Source organism: Mus caroli, unplaced genomic scaffold, assembly GCF_978045245.1.
Source record: "Mus caroli unplaced genomic scaffold, Mus_caroli_1 scaffold_17, whole genome shotgun sequence".
Classification (NCBI taxonomy): domain Eukaryota; kingdom Metazoa; phylum Chordata; class Mammalia; order Rodentia; family Muridae; genus Mus; species Mus caroli.
The window spans coordinates 86,810,340-86,827,183 of record NW_028227272.1 but is presented as its reverse complement, the minus strand read 5'-3'; the positions used below and the strand labels follow the sequence as shown (position 1 = coordinate 86,827,183).

At 47.3% G+C, this 16,844-nt stretch overlaps 1 protein-coding gene across 6 annotated transcripts in view; it reads left to right on the top strand.

Annotated features, from left to right (window-relative positions):
- Positions 1 to 16,844, top strand: part of Tiam1 (TIAM Rac1 associated GEF 1) — a 349,838-nt gene that overhangs the window by 251,612 nt on the left and 81,382 nt on the right. For all 6 annotated transcript variants that reach the window (XM_029470566.2, XM_029470562.2, XM_029470564.2 and 3 more), the window contains 2 exons: positions 6,135 to 6,307; positions 16,061 to 16,285. In XM_029470566.2, the coding sequence (XP_029326426.1) occupies positions 6,135 to 6,307; positions 16,061 to 16,285 (398 nt within the window). The remainder of the gene's footprint in view (positions 1 to 6,134; positions 6,308 to 16,060; positions 16,286 to 16,844) is intronic.

Below are 16,844 nucleotides of genomic sequence, written 5' to 3'. Positions count from 1 at the left end.
ATTCAGAACATAGTCTACCATGGTAGAAACACAACATTAGATGTGCATTTTTTTTTAAAGTCAGATCTTGGGGTGAAGGTAAAGGCCACCCCTGAAGAACTGAGAGATCTGGTTTGGGATTTGATTTCCTTTTTCTGTTCAATACTGGGAATTGGACCCAGGGCCTCTCACATGCTACATGTTACATAAGCACCCCAGCCCTGTCTTACATCCCCATAGCTCTTTGTATTTTTATACTTGTTTTGAGTGAGGTACCAAATTGCCCAGGCTGGACTTGACTTTGTAATCATCCTGCCTCAGCCTCAGGGGTAGCCATCAAACCTGGCTAATTAACACACGTTTTAATATATGATATGGTATGGTTGACTATAGCTATGGACAGCATTGTAGGGAGGCTTCTAGAGTTACTCATCTGCGTGAACTGAAGATCTATGTCTTGATTCGGTAACTCTTGTGACCCCTGCAGTGCTGACTCATCGCTCTCTGGGCTTCATGGTTGTCTTGGTTTCATTTCTGTTGCTGTTCCTTGGCTTACAATTCCAAGCTACAGTCCATTGTTTTGGGGAAGTCAAGGCAGGAACCCAAGCAGGGAGTCACATCACATTGATAGTCAAAAACCAAGAGTAATGACTGTACCCATTCTGCCTGCTTTTGCTTGCTCTCGGCTAGTTCATCCTATACAGTACATGACCCAAGGGAATAGAATTGCCCACAGTGGGCTAGGTCTTTCTACATCAAGACAGTATCCCCTAGACATGCTCATAGACCACCCCAATAAAGACAATTACTCAACTGAGACTCTCTTCCCAGGTGACTAAGTTGTGGCAAGTTGACATTCTAAAGCCATCAATGGGAGTTCAGTAAGGGGAACATGTTACATCCAGTTTTCTCTTAGACTGAGGGGCAGTGTTGAAGTCCGAGTTCCCCTGCAAAAATGTTGTTTGCATGTTTTCAAGTTTATATCTCGCACAGCGACTATTATAGACGGGAGGAATCCTTAGCTTCAATCCAACGAAACGTCCGATGGCTTGAAAAATCTTTTAACGTTTAAATGGTAGAATATCCCCAATTTTACAGACTTCAACCCGAGGCACACGGCATGTCTAAGTCATCATGCGCTTCTGAAGAAGCCACTGTTTTATAGCCCAGCCATGTTTACTGCGGTACCTTTGGCTGTGCACACAGCAGACGTGGCGTGCCCAGCAGACATGGTACCAACACACTTGCTTCTCTGGAGCAGAGTGCTTACAAGTTGTTTTGGCACGCGTTCCCGAAGAGGGCTTTGTGCCTGCCCAGCCCTGCATGGGTCTGGAGACTCGGTAGTTTCTTTGTGAACACTACATCACAGAACGAAAAACCTTTCTTAAATACACGTAGTGGTTCTGTTACAAAGCTAGATTTGAGATTGGGAATCTCAACTAGGGGATGGGGTCAGATGGGAAACACACAGGAGAAAGAAGCCAGGGCTGAGCAAGTTATGGCACAGCTGAGGTCACTGTGGGGACATCCTGTAGTCGAGGCCTGAACCTGCATAGAGCTCTGCTCAGTGAGGCTAGTGTATGTGTGCCTGAGTATTGTGTGCAGGTCAGTCCCTAAGGACAGTCAGGGCATGGGTGACCCCCTGCTACTGGTGCTAGCTGGCTGTTTTGTTTGTTTGTCTTACTTTGTTTTGATGCCTGATGAAATGCGACATGATGTACCTGGTTAGGCTGTAGATTGGGCTATGCATCACAGACACCCATACTGACAAGGGCAACGGCAAACCTACACAGAACCACCCTGTACTGTGAAGTCACTGTGGGCCCAGGTCGTCTGTTTTGTTGTTCAGCTACTCTTGAGTCTTACTGTTCAGGTGGTGTGGGCGCATGCTTATAAAACACAGATGTTTGTCCTGTGGGGATACTTTGGAAAGCTGTTTCTGGCCTTTCTCACTCACCACCTGCCTTAGCCTCATTTGGAGAAGGGCCGTGGGGTTGCCTCTGGAGGCCCCTGCCATGCCAGCTGTTCCTCTGTGATAGATGAGCTGGAGAAGAAATCCTCTCCTTTTCCAGCCCCCTGCCCCGAGTAGGTACACGTCCTTTGTCCCTCTAGCTCCACTTCTATTGGGAAACTCATTCCTGGGGAGGCATGAGCAAATATCTACTTGTCTCTAATAGGAAATTGACAGCAGACCAAGGCACGGATATCACCAAAGCCCACCTTGAGCTCATGAGTTAGTTTATTGGGGTTACTTACCAGGCTATGGGGGAGGGGTTACTCAAAGATGGCTGGATCACCAACAGCTCACCCCAGCATGGATGTCAGCTCATGGAAGCCAGCACTCCGGTGCTAGCTGCACAGCTTGGAGGGAGTTCAACAGGCTGGGGAGGACCTCTCAGGTAGCTTAGTTATCCCGGGCCCCTTCAGGCAGCCCTGCCGGGTCCCTGCTTCTTCAGACAACCCTGCTTGTCTCAATGTTTGCTGTTTATGAGTTTGGGGAACCAAGAGCCCAGTGTGTGCAGCCAGTTTCAGGGACTCGAGGACATTTGATCAATCCATTTACAGGCTGAGTTTCAAGGAGATTCCTTGCTGCATAGATATCTTATTCCCCTTCAAGAACATACTGAGTCTTAGCACGCTTCCCTGAAAGATGCAGATTTTTCCACTGTTGGAGGGAAGTGCCACACAGCACACCCCCTTCCTTCATGTTAGTAATTGCTGCTGAGCCCTAAGACCTGACATGAAGACCACCTACATCTACACGCACCCCTCCCCCCATCCCAGTTGTGTCTGCCACTTTCTGCGCTGTGCTTCCTATGTACTGAATCGTGAGGTTCTGAGACAGTCCTCGTGTTAGCAACGCTTGGACCACCACAACACAGGACCGCACGCTGGGCATCATGAATAACAGAACCTTCTCGTCTCACAGCTGTGAGTCTGAGGTCAAGTGGCTGGGTTGCTTTCCTTTGAGGCCTCTCGTTTTGATGTGGTGGTCACTGTCTTCTTTGGGTCTCAGCATGTGTTCCTCCTTCTGTAATGACTGTCCAGTGTCCATCTGATAGGACCTGAGTTGTTAGACTAAGGGGCGCTTATTGTGACAGCCTTTTACCCTATGTTATATCTACAAATACAGCCCCATTTCTGAAGTTAGGTCTCAGTGTGAGGCTGTGGGAAGAGGGATGGTTTCAGCTGTGAGAAAGCCCTGGATGTCATCTGAGCCTCTTCTTACCCTGCATAGAGAAGTTCACTTCTTGGTATGGAATAAAAGAGTGAGATGGCTCTTCTTACTTGGACCATAGCAGAGGTGGCTGTTTCGTTTGTGTCGTTTCCTTCAAGAACAAGTGGGGCAGGCAGCTGTAGTGTTAGCATTGAGGACCACACAAGAGAAGGGAGCCATCCCACTGTCCCCATGACCCAGATCTGGGTGACATGACCTGACAAGGAGCCACCGAGCCCTTCATATCTGAGTCTTGACAGGTTCTTGTTTTCTGTTGGCAAACTCAGAGCTTCCCTCTTTCCACCTGAGAGCTGCTGCGTTTCTTAGCACCCCTTGGCTAGTGGGTGAGGGGACCACACCTGGGAACTCTGGGGTACAAAAGATTCCATTTTCAAAGACTTCTAGAATTACTCTCTGGAGTGATGCTGTTGACAGCTTAATAACCTAAAGGCCAAGTTTAAGTGAAGCTCTCGGCAAGCAGACTTTATCAGTGTGTGTGGCTCTTGGATTTGTTTCTTCATGTTAGTCTTAAAAAATGGGGCAAGTTGAAAATGAATAAAATCAAGTTTCAACCACCTACTGTTACAGATCATTTTAAACCAAAGTTGTGAGACTAGAAGTATTTGAAGACTAGAACACACACATATCAGGATTGGTCTTCTGCTCCTAACCTGCCGTGCATGCGTTGCCTCTTCCACTGTAAAAGTCTACAGATTGTTCATTTCGTAAGTCAAGAAGATTGTTGAAAGCTGCATTTCCTAACAGTAGCACTTACTGACATTTTCCAGAGAGTTCTTTGTTGTAGGGACTGTCCAAGACAGTGGAAAATGCATACAGCTTTTTGTATCAGAGCAAAAGACCTATGATGCCCAGCTTACAGACAGAAAGGGTTAGCTTGGGCTCACAGTTTTAGAGACTTTAGCTTGTAACTGGCTGGGCTTGTGAAGCAGTGGGTCATGGGAAGAGTGTGTGGCAGAACTTACCGGAGCAGCCAGAGAGCAAGGAGAGGAGAGAGAAAAAGGGCCGGGATTATTCTGCCACCATCCAATATCTTTCTTAGGGACCAAGACTGCACTGCATGGGCCTTTATGCATTTGAGAACCAAAGTACAATAGTCAGCATCACGTACCAGTTGCTGAAAGCTGGGTACCAAGTGAGGGCATCCAGAAATGCAGACAGGATCTGTCTTGGAATTTACTCTGTAGACCAGTCTGGCCTTGAACTCACAGAGATCCATCTGCCTCTATCTCCTAAGTGCTGGGCTTAAAGGCCTATCATGCTCAGTTCCTCGAGAACCTAGTTATTTGTTTTTCTCTTCAGTGTGTGAGCCACTTTAATGCACGGAAATGGGATATGACCTCTCTCTTTGGATTTTCATCAGAAATTTTGAAGTCTTCAGAATTCCAGGGATGATGACGGAAAAAAAAAAAAAAAGAATTGAGACAGGAGAGCTGATAGCATATATTTAAATTTATGTAGGTATATTTTGAATATGTAAATGGTAGTTAATGGCAGAGTCTTGTCAAAAATTGGCATTTTCAAATAATATATGACATAGAAAATGCTAAAGGAATTAAGTATAAAGAGGACTTTAAAATTATATATAGTAATCCCTCCACTTTTTTTTTTTTACTATTGTTGCATACATTTGTGGCGGTCAGAGGAAACTTTATGCAATCCCCTTTTTTCTTGTACCTTTATGTGCATTCTGGGAATTGAACTTAGTTCACATGTTTGTGTAGCCCATGAGTAAACCCTCCGAGTGACCTGCCTGGCCTCCTTAAGGACTTCTGTGTTTGTGTGTGCACGTGCACGTGAACGTGTATGCACTCGCGCATGGCAGAGGGAGGAGAAATTGCCTTTTAACCAGCGTGATTTTCCATCGATCTGCTCCTTTCTACATCACGCACGGGTGGTTTCTCTTTATAGATTCCTGTTGTAACCAAGTGCCTTGTGCTGTCAAGGGCTTGGCAATTACTATATCATTTGGTCTTCTCTGGGATTAAGGAGAGGGGTGAAATGGACAGAGTAGCTTGAGTGGAAGTTGTGGATCAGTTCTGTAGTCATCCCAGCCCAGAATTGAGGCCTCGTTGTGACCATGTCTTAGGTAAATAGGGCTTGCTCTCCTAGTTGTGACCATGTGTTAGGTAACTAGAGCTTGTTCTCACAGTGAGCTTCTGGTTCTGGCTGTACAGGGGCTACTATATAAGTTCACCAACTGTTTCTCTTGCTGTGGTCCACCTGTTCCATAGTATGATTAACAGTTCGTCCCTAAGTCTGAGTTCCACAGACTTCATTTTTCAGAAAACATGAGGATATAGATTACTGTTTTCCCCAAGGGTATAGATCCACAGTACATTTTTCAGACTTTCTGGTTGCGTATCACAGGAAGCCCCTTGGGAGGAAGCTCCAAGGGAAGGAAGTGTCTGTCTTCATGCCCTGTTAGTGCTAGACTGGGGGGAATCTATAGAGCTGTGTTTACAGTCACCACTGGGGTTCGTGCCCCAAAAGTCTGTATTGTTTGAGGGCAAAGACAGGGTCCCTGGCTGGCTCGGAACTCTCAGTGTAGACTAGGCTAACTTCAAACTGACAGAGACTCACCTGCCTCTGTCCCAAGTGCTGAGATTATAGTGTGTGCGAGCGAGCACATCCACCCACAATGCTTACAACTAGACATTGAGACTCAGAGAGGCTGTAAGGACTTGAAGACATTTGTTGTCTCTGCCACGCCGGGAGCTGTGGTGACGCAAGATCTTTACTTCTCCATAAACCCATCCAAGACCTGATTGCAAGCAACACCTTGTTTTCTTTACCTCTTGGCTTCTCACCCTTTAATGTTCAGCCCTTCCCTGATGACGGTGCCAGTCAGTGTCCCTTGGACGTCTTTCACTGGCCAAGTGCACAAAATAATCACTCGGACCGCATTCTGTTTCCTCAGGTTGCACACTCTTTTTCTACGAAACTGATGGCAGGTCTGGGATAGACCACAACAGTGTCCCCAAGCACGCTGTCTGGGTGGAGAACAGCATCGTGCAGGCTGTGCCTGAGCACCCCAAGAAAGACTTCGTCTTCTGCCTCAGCAACTCCCTGGGTGACGCCTTCCTCTTCCAGGTTTGTGGGGTACCTCCATTGCACATGGGACTTTCCTGTCTTGCCCATGTAGCCTGTCCCCCTGCCCCCCCCCAAAAATAATGATAGAGACAGAAGAGGGAAATAACAAAATAAATAACTGTGATAGGTTGCAGAAACGAGAGCCCTCAGGCAAAGGGTGTGCACGTGAGGCCCGAGGAAAATTGTGCAGTGGGTTTGATAATCTTGCCATTTTTGATGTGAGCAGATGGGGTTGTTGTGTAGCCTCAGCAGCACTGGATAGCACTCAGAATAGGCTCATGCGCTCCTTAATTTAGGTGTGATTTGAGCTGTCAAGTTTTTCATCATAATATGTTCTCCGCTAATATTAATCATAAGGTAAAATAATTACATCCCAGAAAGGACTGGTTGTCCCTAAATAGTTTCTCTTTCTCAGCTTACCAGAACTTTTATATCTAGCATTCTTGAAAGTCTGTTAATTGTTTCACAAAAAAATTCTTCTCTGCTTCAAGGTTAACATTTCCTTTTATAGTGAATCCTTTTGAGTTTGCAAGAACTTTTTGTGCTTTTAACGAGGAAGGTTTCCCTCATTTATCCCATTAATGTGATGAAGACCACAGAGAAAGCTCAATGCACAGTATACAAATGCAGCTTTCATGAGCTCTCTCAAGGTGAATGTACAGTTACTGCCCAGGGCAGGAAGGAGGTTTAGGCACTCCATGGCCGCCTGACACCCATATGTACACATAGCCTGCTTATGAAACAGATCAAATGTGCCTCTAATCATCCAAGCCAACACACGTGTTTATCTGAGAGTGACTTCATTCATTGTTCATTTATTTTTTTTAATTTTAAAGAGAAAGGCTTGCAGATTGGTGGAGGGGAATCTTGTGGGCTTGAGTAGCGGCAAGATTCGGTTTTGCATTTGCTTCTTTGTGTGCAGAGTGGGAGAAGGGTGTGGAGGTCAGAGGGCAGCTTGCAGAAGTCAGTCCTCTTATTCCATCAGGGAGGTTCTGGGGACCAAACTCAGGTCATCAGGCTTGGTGGCAAGTGCCTCGAATTGCAAAGCCATCTTGGCTGTCCTTCATTGGTGAGGGATAGTTTTTCTGGGTATAATATTTTTACTTGACAGCCTTATGGCCATGCACTGAAAACTGCTATCCCACTGCCTCCATTGTCATTCTTAGAACTGTCCTACTTCTGTGATGAGTTTCTTTTGTCATTTTAATGATTTCATTGTTATATGGCGTATAATGCGATTTCACATCAGGCACTGAATTTATTTTTTTCAAAATTCATTGTGTTTCTTGTGTGTGTGTGTGTCTGTGTGTGTGTGTGTGTGTGTTTGTGTTTTACATCCTGACCTACAAGCAGCAGTGAGAGAGATAGAGACACTGGGCTTGGCTTGGCCTTTGAGGCTTCCAGAGTGGCAAACTTCCTAATCCTTTCTAAACAGTTCATTAGGCGGGGACTAAGCATGTAGATAGGAGCCATTCAAACCACCCCAAGCAGTAAGCACGCCTAACCTCTGAGCCATCTGCCCAGCTCCTCATATGAATATATCGAATATATCGACTCTTTGGTTAGTGCTTTCTGTTCATATTATAAAAGCAATTTCAAAAGATTCATTATAAAAAGTAATGGGAGCAAGGTGATATTTCCTAAATTAGTAGTCAAGGGTCTGAGGACGAGTCTTCGTTGGTAGAGCGTTTGCAGAGTGTGCAAGAGGTCCTGACTTTACCGTCTAACTTTAATATTGCTCTCATACTTTGCTTCTTTAGAAAAGGTACCCTTTATTTTATATATCTCCAGCAGGGCGGAGTTAAAGTCCATCGAAGTCTTGAAAGTACGCCGAGTGGCCAGAGGGGACCTGTGGGGGGCGGTGCAGGGGGTCACTCAGTAGATTGTTTTATTGATTGGATTGTTCTGATGCTCAGAAAGGCAGGAAGCCTCCAGGGTACACAGTGGATGTCAGGGCAAAGCTAACCCACGCCCCTCTCTCCTCTCTCACATGCTCCTGTTGTCTGAGTGCTCTGCCAGTGTCACCACTGATCACAAGCAGTGGAGACAGGGAAGTGACCATCCTTTTCTGGTCCAAAGAGTGGAACCATTCCTTGTGTACTCCTGTTAGTGGCCTGCGTGTCAGCTGGTTACCTGACCAACAGGAAGGCCTCCTCTTCCTGTTCCTTTCTCACCTCTACTGTGAGTTCCCACTGAAAGGACCTACGTGGTCATAAAATTGCTAGCCGAGTCCACCCAGTAAGTCACATTGTACAAAATGCTTTCTGAGGCAACACAAGACCGTGTTTATAGAAACCTCGGACTTCTTTTAATGGGGGCCTTTTATCCCACTTATGTGGGATAAAGGACAAAGTGAACCTTTTCAGAGGAAATTACCGTTGTTTGGGATCCGTGACGGCATTTTCTGCCATCTACTTATTGTAATCCACATAGCTCCAGAGGGGCTGGATTTGAAAGAAACCTGTGTGTGCCTGGGTGAGGTTACAGCGAGGGAGATCAGCTGTGATTATGGAAATAATTTGTAGGTTATTTCAGCCCCAGGGCTCAATTCACTGCACAGTTTCCTGAGCCGGTGCGCTGCTGATTCGTCCCTGTTGCCCAGAGACCCACACACTCGCCCTGGAAAAGAGAATCGTGTAACCCACAGAAGTAGAAAAAGGGGTTTTGTGTGAAGAGTGGGGGCGGGAATGAGGGAGAGTGCTGGAGTAGCTGATGCAGAGGAAGTTTTATGCTGCCTGCCGAGTGTGGCTGTATCTCCTTCTCCCCTGAACTATTTTAATTAGAGCTTTTTCCTCCGACTTGATGTCAGAGGCAGCACCTACCACTTACACGGTCCAGTTTCCTCCCTGGATTGCATCCGTTCATTCCTAGAGGATGCCGCAGTTTCTGACAGCTTAGCCTCTTGCAGGAAACATCCCAACATGTGTTTTGCGTTCCTGTGCCAAATGCCTGGGGAACTTAGCTACCAGACAGGACAAGAGAGACAGACACCTGATTGAGTAGAAAATGTGTGCGGTTTCGTAAGAAACGAGTGGCTTTAGCAGAAGTGCCTCACCTTTGTTTCTCTGTCACTTAGAAGACCATTTTTACTAGGCCACTTCCTGGATGCTATAAAAACTCATAAGAAGAAATGATACTTTGTGTTATTAGAAGGAGACTTGAAAAGACTGCATATGTTTTCTTTAGTCACAGATTAAATGGTTGTGTCTGATAGACAGTGGATTCTCCGTCAACACCATGAACGCTTAGTCTTTTGTAAGAATCAGAAGGAAGATTCGCGTGCTCTTCCTAACCATCCTGTTATTGAAGTCAAACATGGCTTCACTGAGAATAAGGGGCACTTTTGAGTTTCATCAAACTCCAGGGATCCCTCTTCCAGGTGTTGGGCTTTAGGAAGGTCACAGAGGTCACAGATAATTGCCCAGGACAAGAAGACTGGGTTAGGGAATAGGCTGAACGTCGTCGTCTACAGAAAGATGTAAAGTCTGTAGAAAAGATGGTGGAGGGGGCTTGTGCAGACTGATGTCGCTCCCCTTCCTCTGGGCATCCTATCTGCAAGGGCCTCCTGCAGGGCAGCCTGCCTGCTGGCCATCACTCAGACCCATGGCTGGGGAGTACCCAGCTTTTCCTCTGTCCCTCTGCTCTGTTGTAAGTGCTCAGCGCTAGAGTTCTTTTACACTAGTGGCCCTTGCCATTTTCCTGTTTGAGTATGAATCTGACCTCCTGGAGGCCACATCTGTCCCAGGTACTTGAGCCGTTTTCCTTGGTATTTGTAGACTCGTGCATCCTGTGCGCCTGTGGTCAGCCTGCCTGAGCAGCCTGCACTGAGCTTTAATGTATCCATTTCCCTCTCCCACACCATCCTTCCTCTCAACCATACTGTCAGCTCATTCTGAGTTTGCTAACTTAACCCCGCCAACAGCATCAACTCTGACCCTAGTCCTCCCCCACTTATTTGGTAAACTTTTCCACCCAAAGACAAAACACAGAACCTTAATTTCTTGTAAATGTCGTCTTTGTGGGCTTTGCCTTTGAAATGAGTTTGCTGCCCTCCTGACGGATCCAGATCCTTCTATATTATACAGGGGGGCAAACGCTATCTCAGGTCTTGACTTTGGCCGAAAGTGTGTTGATTTGGTTTATAACGGAGTCCTGTTTTTCCAATGATGTGGATTGAATCTCTGCTCCCAGGATGCCCCTGGAAAACAGCTTTTGGTGGCAGCATGTTCAACCTGAGCTCCTGCCAGGAATGTGAGAACCCGCTCTTGTGTTACGGGATCTAATTCCAGGAGAGCAGGACTTTTCCTCAGGCAGCAAGGACACGAATGCCCTCAGGAGGGCTCTGCCTCTGGCCCAGGGCCCTCCGCTAGACACAACTACTTTGGATACCAGGGTAGACATGAGGTTTTGCAGGGAGTCATGTTCAAGCCATAGCAGGGACACTGAAGCGCTTCAAAGTCTGCAGCCTCCCGGGGTGTAGGGCTAGGGCAGAGCTGCCTCCAGGCACCCTAATAGGGAAGAGTATGTGACAGGGCCAGAAGTTACTCTGTGGTTTGGCTCTGCCGCAGGCTGGTTTCAGCGGTTTGGACTTGTGACAGGGACAGCCCACCTCCGTCTCTCCACCACCTTGCTCCTCTTTCACGGTGACAAGGTTCCAGCTCCAGGTCCGCTGGCTTTTCTCGGGAGGCAGGAGGTTTAGGGGGAGCTCCAGAGTCTCTGTTTTTGCTTCCATCCTCTCTGACTTTCAGCTGGAGACTCGCACCCAATACCTGGTGATCTAAGGCTCTGCTCACAGTTAATCACGAGCCACCTCAGCCTGCCTGGCCGCGATCCACTTGTGGTCAGTTACCCTCACCCTCACCGCCTAGAGAGACGCCCGGTGGCCTTCTGTGTCGGCTCTTCAGTTGATAGCTTTTGTGGTGTTTTCTCAGGGGTCCTCAGCTTTGCCTTCAGAGACACTGATAACCATGTACTTCTTTGCATGTGGCTAGCAGCCCCTGCCTCTCTGCTACTGACTTCCTATACTTCACTTCTATAAAAAGTGACCCTCAGTTGGGGATGGGAAGTGAGCCAGCCTGTGTGCACTGTTGTGTGACCTCCCGTGGGGGTGGAGAACTTTCATGTTAGGTTCCCTATACAGATATTAAAAATGAGCACTTCATTAAGGCTTATATTCACAGAACTTGTACACAGGATGAACAGGACCAAGAGGGAAAGGCCTTCCAAGAATTCACACAGGACTCTCATTTTATCCAGCCTCTTAAAGATGGACGCTCCCCTCCCTTCCTTTTTTTGTTCCTTTAAAAGTAAAAATAGACATTTAACGTTCTGCAGAATTAATTCTCGTGCTTCTGTCGACTCTGTGTACCCCAAGTCTCAGTTCCCCAGGTCTGGCCTTTGTTTTCTAGGGTTTCGTTTCTCCAGTTTAAATCGAGCCTCCCTTCCTGCCGCTCACGTAAACCATTGATTGTGTAAAATCACCAAGGGTCCTCCGTGCAGTGGGTAATCTGCAGCTAGATCTATTTAAATACATAATGAAGCCCCAAGCTTCATCATATCTCTGAGCACAGAAGGGCTCTTATGCAAATACATCTTTTTTGCTGATTATCTGTTGGCAAGGACTTCTCTTTCCCCTCGTTGAACTTCATGTAGTATTTATAGCATCCACAGAGGCAGCAGAAGAGTCACATTCTCTACCTGGCCACTGTCATAGAGTGACGTAGGGGACGGCTGTTAAGGGTGGGCTGTCCAGGGTGGCCGGGCGAGGGTGAGCCAGGGTGTGCGGGCGGGTGTGAGTGGTCTCTCTTTCCTACCTTTGTGGCCCCTGGCCTTGGGTGATGAGCACTTTCTTAGATCATGTCTCTGACATTTGTCTCCTATAAGGTTAGTGGGCTGAGCCGCTTTCCCAAGTGTAAGGCTTTAGACTTTAGTTTACAGAGAGGCCACCCTGGACTCCGCTGTATCACGTTAGTAGTCTGCTGGGGTCATCTCAGAACTCTGGAGCCCATGAACTGATGAGGTATTTCAAGACTTTTCTCCACAGAGGTAGCTGCCGAGGGTAGTCAGCACGAAGGTTTCCCACCCTCTCATCAGGACCAGGCTCCCTTGAGCCGAGGACCGACTTTACTCAAGAGCCCATTTAGTGAGTTGTTGTGCTCTGAAATGAATTCAGCTTAACGACGGGGAATGTTTTATTGAGACAGGACAGCGGGAGCAAAATTTCTCACTACTGGAAACGCCTTCAGCCACTTAGATGGCTAAGACATGTCAGTGGTTAAAGGGGCTGATGGCTAAATGTCTCTTAAACCTGCTGTCACATGTGTCTCTGGCTATAGGGGACTGACATTTTCCTCTGCCTTTGATTGTATTTTATTTATTTTTTCATGTATGTGCCAGTGTATTTGTGTGTTTAAGCCAGGGAACAGGAGCCATCTACTTTTCTTTTATTTTATTTTATTTTATTTTAGAGACAGGGCCTTTTCATTGTCTCGGAACTCTCTGATTAGGCGAGGCTAGACTGGCCATGAAGCCTTTTTGTTCCTGTATCCGTTTTCTGGCACTGGGCTTACAGGCATGCACCCCCACATTCAGCTCTTTCCGTGGGACCTGGGACTCAAACTCAGGTCCTCATGCTTGCTAGTAAGCGCCTTACCATCTGCGCCCCTCCCCAGCTCCCTTTTCATTTCTAAATTTTTCTGTTCTTTCCGGTTATCATAGACTACACATAGACCAATCCCATCCTAACCATTTGCATAGGTGCCCAGCCCAATAGCATGGCACCCATTCACACTGCTACACCACATCGCTTCTGTCTGCTTCCAGAACAGTTTTCCTTTTTCCTACACTAGACTTCTGTACCTACCACATAGCTCTCCATGGGTCCCAGCTCCACCTGAGCACCGCGGTGGCAGTCACCATCTGCTGGCCTTTAGGAGAAGAAGTGATTTCCAAGACTGATGGCATTTCACTTGCGTTGACACCAACTCCATTTGTTTGTTTGACTGTCTGTGTGCAAAGGAGCAAAGCTTGGGAATGCTGGGTAAGCAACACTGAGCTAAAACCCTGTCCCCTTTCATCCCACTTCTTAAAGGAGAGGTGGATGGAGGTAACCTGTTTGACATCAGAACAGAAGACCCTGCCCGTGGCTGAGGTGGGCTGAGGTCCTCATAGGAGGAAGCAGAACTGATTCCCCTTTCTTTAATTCCAGTCTCCGGGGAATCTGCTACCCCTTCTGGCCTCCTTCAGTACTGCACACATAATGCACAGACACACATGCAAAAAATAAAAATAAATAAATCTCTCTTTTTGAATGCTGCTGCCGTGTGAGTTCTGGCTCAGTTTTGCTGAGCGTATGAATATGTTCAGTTGGTTCTACACCGTGAGTTCATGTAGTGGGCCACAAGGCGTCTGCGTACCCAGCTTTAGTCGGTTGTACATAACTGCTTTCTGAAGCATTTATTCCCACTCTGAGCAGCCAGAAATGCCAAGTGCACGGGGCCTCAAGCTGCCCTAAATGTTTGCCAACACCGAAGTTACTGGTTTCTTTTGTAGAAAATAATCCACATTATTACTTTTCCATCTGAGTTGATTCTTTCACTAACAAAAATAAAAATGTGACCAGGCTTGGTGGCTCACCCTGGTAATCCTGTAGTCACTTGGGAGGCTAAGGATAAAAAAAATCAAGAGTTTGGGCCATCTAAGCTGTCTTAACCTGTCTCTGAAAACCAGCCCAGATAAATAACAATCAGGAAACATAACTCAGCCAATCAAAGCAGCCTCTCTTGGGGGGGACGGGGTGGGGTGGGGTGGGGGCAGGGCGCAGACATTGCATCAGCCTGGCAGTGGCCGGAGGGGGTCACTGTTTGTGGGAGGAGCTTAAACTCTTTCAGGGGAAAGGTGTAAGACAAGGAACTTGACAGGGAAGGTAAGTCTAAGTTCTTCAGGGGTCAGTGTTCATGCTTCTGTGCACAAGGCAACTCCTTGCCCATCTTTACCCCTCACCTGTGGCCGTAGTGCTTCTACCTCATGCTCTCTCCCTGCTCAGTCTGCAGAAATCCATTCCATCGGCTCGCCACTCACTCCCTCTGTCCAGTTCTGAGCACGCGCAGACGGACGATCGAAGTCTTTATCCGCACCGCGTTTCTCTTTATAAGCACAGCAACCATCGCATCTTTCAGGCTTCTTAGCTGGTTTTCTCGCAAGACAACATTTTTAATATTGGACGCTATTTCTTTGGAGGAATACAAAGCTTTCGGATTCAGGATGATTACCGATGGCTTCCGTTGTCCTTTAACTAAAATTCCATTCTTAGGCACCGAGGAATAATATGCTGGAGGGAGGCAGGGGTCCTGATAAAAGAATTTTGTTGGTAAGCCAACCAGCGAGTTAGGTAAAAATACAGATTACTACCCTGCAAGGGAAAAATGATGGCAGCAGACACCTTAGTGTCACAGTGACTGAGCCAGTCATTTCTTCAGCTGAGCTAAACCCGGTGCCTTTACGGAGTTCTTTGGGCTTAAGGGAATACCTGGAAAAGTTTGTCATCTCCATATTTACAAATATTTCCTGACTGATCTCCTAGTTTTGAAAAAAGTGTTTTAATTAATTTTTTGGAGAATTTTATATAACCTATTTTGATTATACTTGCCCATCCCCCAACTCCTCCAGATCTTTTTTCCACCTCCCTACCTACCTACCTGTCTGTTTATCTATCTGTTTGTCTCTTCCCACACCATCTCTAACTTCCTCTTTGTCTCTCTTTTAACCCATTGAGTCAAGTTTGTGTTGGAGACTGCTTCTTGGTGTGGAGCCTGCCCACCCTGGAGTATGACTGATAAACCAGGTGTCTCATCATTAGAGCAGAGAGATGCCCCTCTCATAGCAGCAGTCAAATACCAGTAGATCCTCGGCTAGGCTGAGCTAGGAGTGAGCTAGCCTGAGCTAGGCTGAGCTAGGGGATGAGCTAGGTTGAGCTAGGGGTGAGCTAGCCTGAGCTAGGCTGAGCTAGGGGATGAGCTAGGTTGAGCTAGGGGTGAGCTAGCCTGAGCTAGGCTGAGCTAGGGGATGAGCTAGGTTGAGCTAGGGGTGAGCTAGCCTGAGCTAGGGGTGAGCTGGGGTGAGCTAGGGGTGCTTACTCCACCCTTCCATGCTGGGGATTTGGTCTGGTTTGAGCTTGTACAGATCCTGTGAATTTTTAATAACAAGTTATCACATGAGTTTTTGCCCCCAAATGTTGCCACTTTTGCCTTGCTGAGCATCTTTGTCTTATGCCACCCCTATTTGGGGGTCACCTGTCCCTTGGCATGGGCCCCATAATTCTCTCAAGTGTTCTTGTCAAACAAACAAGCTGTTGGTGGTTTGTGAGTGGCTCGTGGGTCGCTGCTGCTCATGGATGCATTCCTGGAGACCCGTAGGCTGTACTGTCCTGGCCGCCTTGAGCCTCTCCTTGGCCTGGCTTTGATAGAGCTGCTTCAGACTGGGGTGCGTTGGTTGTTAGCATGCGGCTTGTTCAAGGGTGCTGTTTGAGGGGGTGTGGTGTGGTGTGGGGTTGGGGTTGGCCCTCCTTTGTGGAATTTTAGAAGGGGTATATTAAGGTAGGCTTGTGTGTGTGTGTGTGTGTGTGTGGTGTCTTTTTGTCTGTCTGTCTGTCTAGACCTGATACCTGGCCTCAGAGACACTGCCTCCTGGGACTCACTGCTAGTTTCTGTGACCTTGTATGAAGAGGCTTCTTCTCCCTGCTCCCTTCTCCTGTAGACCACGAGCCAGACAGAGCTGGAGAACTGGATCACCGCCATCCACTCTGCCTGCGCAGCTGCCGTCGCAAGGCACCACCACAAGGAGGACACGCTCCGCCTCCTCAAGTCGGAAATCAAGAAGCTGGAGCAGAAGATCGACATGGACGAGAAGATGAAGAAGATGGGGGAGATGCAGCTGTCTTCCGTCACCGACTCGAAGAAGAAGAAGACCATCCTAGACCAGGTGACCGACCGCCTTTGTGCGTCTGGAGCGGGCCAGATCTGTTAGCGCTTTTATTTTTTTGTTGCTGTCTAGGAATCCTGAAACGTCTTCTGTTCTCTCGGAGGCAGCCTGTCACCCAGACTGTTAAACTCTTCATTGTGACTGTCAGATTTCCTCGCCCTTTGTTCAGAGTTGATTGTTTTTGCGCTGACGGGAACGATAAGACATTGAACAGAAGGCAGAAATGGGAGGGGAGGGCCTTCTGAATCCTTCCAGTCCACGTGTTTCCAGGGGAATCTGCGCGGTTTGAAATCTATGATGTCCTTCCCCACCTTATCATAGGGCTCACCTGTGAGGAGGATTCCTGGTTCCTCAGTGAACTCAAATTTAAAAAGTGACAGGTGCTTTCTCAAAGTCCACTCAGCTGGCCCTCACTACACATTGGGGATTGGTTTCAAGAACCTTGCAGAATCCCAAATCTGTGTATGCCCTAGTCCTTGACATAAAAGATGGCATAGTATGTGTTCATAACCCATCCCTGTATCATTTGTGAAACCTGGTAGATATAAATGTTATGTAA